Here is a 6,000-nt window from a genome sequence, read left to right as displayed (position 1 = left end):
CTCTCCTTGATCTGCTATCATGAAATAATATAGGGGGAGGCTGAATTCATGGCAGTGAACCTGTACATCAAAATGTTGCATTACCTCAGCAGCAATGACCTCTGAATTGGAATGTCAGTGGCATAAAAGCTGGACATTTACTTTCTAAGGGTGGTGTTGTCATTCTAATGTGCCTTTGAACTGGGGCACTCACGTAACACTAATAGAAAAGAGTGTACTCTAATTTAGAATCCTTTAAATAAACCATCTCACCCCCAGAATCCCTATTAACAGCATCACTCAAATACAGAACCCATTAAATAAGCAGCTCCATCTTTATACGGAATCTATATACAATAAATAACAAAGTCAAGCAGAAAAGCACCAAACCCAAAATTTATACAAGAAAGAAAGAAACAAACAATCGCAATGTTTGAGGCAAGTTAATGGTACTAGCTGGGCTCTTTATGAGAGCTTATAGTTGCTACTATATCTTTCAACTGAAAATGTAATTGATTGGATAATAAATAGCATTTCCTGTGTACTTCCAGCCACACTTTGGTAGTCTGGGTCTTTCACAGTATTAGGGTGTTTTTGCTCAGGGTGGGAATGAAGTTAGTGTCTCCCTCCTTATCCATCACTCCAGCCAATCAGTACCTTGCTACCACTGGGGAAAAAGTCCCAGATTTTCAATAGCTATTCTGTGAAAATGTTATTTCACTCATGTGGCCCACTCTAACTTTAAGATTATTCTCTTGACTAGCCTACAACTGGAGACAGAACTTTAAATATACAGGACATGGGATCCATCCCAATTTTTTTCTCTCATTTTAATTAGAAAAAAAAGTTTCTCGGTGGAATTACAAACAGGATGCTTAGGTGGGGTGGCTTAAAACTACAGTACAGTGTATAATGCAACTTCTTGCATCAACTTAGACTGCAGGAACAGCACTTGGAGTCTGCCAAACATTAACATACTGATAGCAGTGTAAGAATTATTACAATATTTAAAAAAAATATTAAACCATAAAAAAGTACAGGTGAGTTTGCACTATTGAAATCAGCAGCAGCAAGCCAGAGCTTAACCTTATTCCCTAATGTCTTCATAGATATCCCTTTACAGTTGAAGGCTGTAGCTCCTGAAATGAATTCAAATCAACAGATAGTCATATCCCAATAAGTCTCTTTCTCTCTCTCTCTCTCTCTCTCTCTCTCTCTCTCTCTCTCTTTCACACACACTCTCTGCTATCCTTTCATAGCTAATGTCCATAGTGCAGGTTGTCTTGTTAATACAGTTACACAACTGCCTTCAGAAAGTGCAAGCCCTTGTTCTCTGGTACAGAATGCAGCTTCACACCCCTCTGAATGATCGTAAGGAGCAGTCAGCAGCTTTTCCACTTATTAATAAGGCATTGACATACCAATAAAAAAATAAGAAATACCAGACTGGAGATATTAGTCACATGCAGCTGATGCTACAGGGAGGTCCTCGTTACGACAGCTATAGAGGCCATGTCCTTCATTTTATAAAGTCTTTTGTTCAATGGTCAGTTTCACTGTTCCATTTAAAATAAAACATTGCAAATTGTAAGGTTCAGGATTTATACTTAGATTGCTATTTCCCCCATTGATAAGGAATATGCGGTGATTTACTGAACATGTCCAATAGTTCAAAATGGTCCCCTGGGAGGTGTAGTCCACCTTGGTGCTTTGCAGAGTATTAATTAAAATGAAAAGCCATGCAGCTAAACTACAACTCCCAAAATGCCACGCGCTTCCACGCATATCCCATATTGAGGCAGCACTGCTTGCTGCAATCAAGTCTGATCCAGCCACTCTGCACGTTTTGGTGCTTTGCAGGTGTGGAAGTCGACTGTCTCTTGGCATTCCTTGCACTTGACTGCACAGCACCAGTGGAACTTGCACTCACACTTGGTAACACGTGCGACCCGTGTTGTGTCATAGCCCCGGCCGCAACACATCACTTCGCATCCGTCCATACCCCTGGAGGACTTGTTGCACACTCTCCCAGCTGTGCCCAAAGATCCTGGAAAAAGACAGTAGTGATGAGATTGTTAGAGGGTAGATCTGATGAGGCATTCAGTGCATTCCACTGGTAACACACCCCTCTTACCCCTAGCCAATGCTTTTGCAGAAGTTCTATAATAAACAGAAGAGTTGATATTGGTATGGTATTGGTTTATTATTGTTTCATGTACCAATATACAGTGAAAAGCTGTTGTTTGTGTGCCATCCATTCAGATCCTTCCATATATAAGTGCATCAAGATAATAAAAAGAAAAACAGAATGCAGAATATAGTGATGCAGCTACACAGAAAGTGCAGTGCAGGTAACCAAATAAAGTGTAAGGGCCACGAAGAGGTAGACTGGGAGATCAAGAGTTCATCTTTTAGCACATGCGAGGTCTGTTCAAGAGTCTGATTGAAGCTGTCCTTGACTCTGGTGGTACATGCTTTCAAACTTTTGTATCTTCTGCCCGATGTGAAAGGGGAGAAGAGAGAATGACAAGGGTGGGAGGGTCCATGATTATGTTGGTTGCTTTCCAGAGACAATGGGAAGTGTAGATGGAGTCAATAGAGGGAAGACTGGTTTGCGTGATGGACTGGGCTGCATTATTTGGGGGAAAAATTGCCTCTTTCATGACCTTAGGAGATCTGAAAACAGTTAAGAGCCAATGAAGTATTCTTGAAGTGAGTTACTGTTGTTATGTAGGAACATGTGATGACTAATTTGGCACTGTAAGGTCCCACAAGCAGCAATTTGATAATGACCAGACAATTTATTCTACTAAATTTAGCTGAGGGATATGATGGCATGGATAACTGGACTGAACTTCTTTGAAATAGTGCTATGAGACTGTTTACTCTCACCTGAGAGGACAGATGCAACAGCAGTTTAATACTTACTGCAAACAGGCAGGTCTTTTGTTACTGTTATTGGTCTGGATTTGTCTTCAGATTTCTGGAGGGGAAACTTGAGTCCCCATAATTCCAAACAAGAGTCTTATTTACTAATACACAACCAGCCAGAGAACATTAAGGTTAATATACTGTGGTGTAGATTTGCGGTATCCATGCTTCGTAAACCCCTCAGTATGGGCATAACCTAGCATTGATATGGACGGCAAACTTTCTGTTAAACATCAATCCAGAGGAACATCAGTGGCAACTAGTCAAGGCTGAATAATACTCAGTAAAACATTTCCCTGGGATCTAGATGTAATCAGAACATGAAAGCTTATGACATTGGAGTATCAGAAAAGTTACAGTACTTGTCCCATAGCTAATCCCCCTCAGTCACCTATTATCTGATTATTACATCCACCTCCATTCAAAATATCCTTTTGTCTCTCCTAAAGTGTTCATCCAATTATTGCCAAAGCCTTGACAATAAAGTTCTTCCTAATCATCCCTTCTAAATTTATTACTTATGATTATATGGGTATCTCCAGTCTTCACAGTTTTAACTAACAGAGCTCAAGGGTAATTAGAAACTAGTCAAGAAACAAGAAATTACCATTGAAGATAGTATTTGAACATTTTCCTGGGGCAGGGTGAATCTGGAGAACTGTATTCAGATTTAACACTGCTCTTTTGGAGGGATATATTGACCTTGAAGGGAGTACAGGGGTTTCAACAGAATGATACAAAGTTTGAGGATCGATTGCTTGAGTTCAGAAGGTTGAAGGGTGATGTTACAGGGTGTTTCAAACTGTATGTGCTAGGGTTGGTATGAAGAAATTATTTCTTTTAGTGATGAATTCCAGCAAAAGGTGGATGGCAATATCTTAAAATTAACACCAGTTATTCAGGAGTGAAATCAGAAATCACTTCTTCACACAGAGGCTGAGATTCCTTCCCTCAGAAGAGCGTGGATGCTGGGGAATTTATCATGACTTCGGGCCAATATGTTTGTTTCAGTCAATGCTATGAGGGGATATGGATCAAAGATGCACACTTTATCCATGATCTCATTCAAGAGCAAGGTTGGGGGTCTCTATCAATTTCACATGACATATTCCAAATTTACATCCAGCAATATAGTATCATCAATGGGTAGGAGCAAAAAAGAAAACGGGAAAAGATAGACTGGTTAGCCTAACATCAGTTGTAGGGAAAATGCTAATGTCTATTATAAAGGTTGTAATAACAAGCTACCGAGAAAATGTCAACTCTTTTAGATAAAATCAACATAGGTTTATGAAAAACGACCTGCTGGTGTTTTTTTGAGGATGTAACTTGGAGAACAGATACAGAAGAGTGGATTTTGCATTTTCGAAAGGCCCATGATAAAGTCCTGCATAAAAAGTTAACGCACATGGGAATGGGGGCTTCAAAGTGATTTAGACAATTTGAGTGAATGGCAAATGCATGACTAATGCAGTATAATGTGCATGAATGTGAAGTCCTTCACTTTGGCAGGCAGCACTGACAGGCAGAGTATTACTTAAACAGTGACAGATTGGGAACTAACAACATAGAAAGGAATCTGGGTGTCGTACTCCAGTCACTGAAAGCAAACATACATTTGAAATGAGCAGTTCAGAAGGCAAATGGTATATTAGATACAATAAAAGTATTGCTGGAAATACTCAATAGGTCAGGACGTAGGTGGTGGCAAGAGAAACAGAGCCAATGTGTCAGGTCGAAGGTCCTTCACCAGAATGGTCTTAATACAATGAATGGTTACCATACAATTACAAGAGGTTTTGAGTAAGTGAGCAAGGGTGCCTTACTACAATTATACTGGATCTTGATTAGACCATACCTGAAGAATACTGTGCAGTAAAATGGAGACACATACCGTATACTGTACTGTATTGGTCTTACTTAAGAAAGGATATACTTGCCATAGAATGAAAGTTCACCTGATTGATTCCTGAGATGGTGGGACTGTGGTGTGGGGAGTGATCAGATCGACAACACCTGTAATCACTAGAACTTAGAAGAATGAGAAAAAAGACCTCATTGGGATAAACACCATTCTGACAGAGATTGCCAGGCTCAATGCAGGGGCAATTTCCCCTGACTGGGCACCTCAGGCTAGGATCAACTCAGAATGAGGAGAAGTTTCTTCACTGTGGAATTTTCTTCCATGGAAGGTTGTGGAGGCCAAGTCGCTGAATATACTTAAGGAGGAAATTGCTAAAGTTCTGGACATAAAAGGCATTAAGTGATGTGGAGAGAGAACAGGAATGTGGTATTAAATCAGCCAAAATCATATTAAATGGTGGAGAAGGCTAGAAGGACCAAATAGCCTGTTTTTGTTCCTATTGTACTATACTCTATGTCTAAATGACATGCTTCTAATCTGTTTTAACATAGGTGTCATTGCCTCTGTTATAACAGACAAATGGAGAACCGGTGCATGCAGAAGCTAAGAAATGTTCCACAGGCAGTCAGTTCTAGATTCAAGAAAAGATTCCAAAACAGCCCTTCCTTTACATAGATCAACCTCATGTTCTCCCTTTCATCTTTATTTAATCATCACTTGAAGGCAGAATCAGATAACTCAAGATCAGAACCAAGAAACATGAAGAGAAGGTACAAATTGGATTTTATCAACTCTAAAGAGGTGATGGCAGTTAATGCTGCGTTGAACTGAATAAATAAACAATTGGAAATGGGATAGAGATTGCAGTGATTGCAGATGTTAAGATTTTTCCATATTGTTGAAATTATAGAGAATGTTCTTAATGGAAAATAATTGATCTGGACTGAAGAATTGAGATGGTGAAGTTCGATAAATTTTCTGCAGTCGGTAAAAGCAAATTGTCAATGTACTTAATGGTGTGGAAAGAAAATCAGGGCAGGGAATAAACTAAACTGCTTGCTGGCTGTTGGCCATTTGAACCTCCCGACCAAAACCAATATCACCTATTAAAGTGCCTGAGCACAGTCCTGGATGGAGACTCTGGTAGGAGGAGTAGGTTTACTGGGAGTTGAGGCTCTTTTTTTCATAATGTGCTTTGTTCTTCTTAATGTTCTCATTAGGTTTCT

The 6,000-nt window shown here is 39.7% G+C and overlaps 1 protein-coding gene across 2 annotated transcripts in view; it reads right to left on the bottom strand.

The window, feature by feature from the left end:
• Positions 1–209: 209 nt before the first annotated feature.
• Positions 210–6,000, bottom strand: part of wnt2bb (wingless-type MMTV integration site family, member 2Bb) — a 57,066-nt gene continuing 51,275 nt past the window's right edge. For both annotated transcript variants that reach the window (XM_052034534.1, XM_052034532.1), the window contains one exon: positions 210–2,026. In XM_052034534.1, coding sequence (XP_051890494.1) covers positions 1,797–2,026 — 230 coding nt within the window. In that variant the 3' untranslated portion in view covers positions 210–1,796. The remainder of the gene's footprint in view (positions 2,027–6,000) is intronic.

Source organism: Pristis pectinata, chromosome 20 (genome assembly GCF_009764475.1).
Source record: "Pristis pectinata isolate sPriPec2 chromosome 20, sPriPec2.1.pri, whole genome shotgun sequence".
NCBI lineage: Eukaryota > Metazoa > Chordata > Chondrichthyes > Rhinopristiformes > Pristidae > Pristis > Pristis pectinata.
This window is presented reverse-complemented; position numbering and strand designations above follow the sequence as displayed.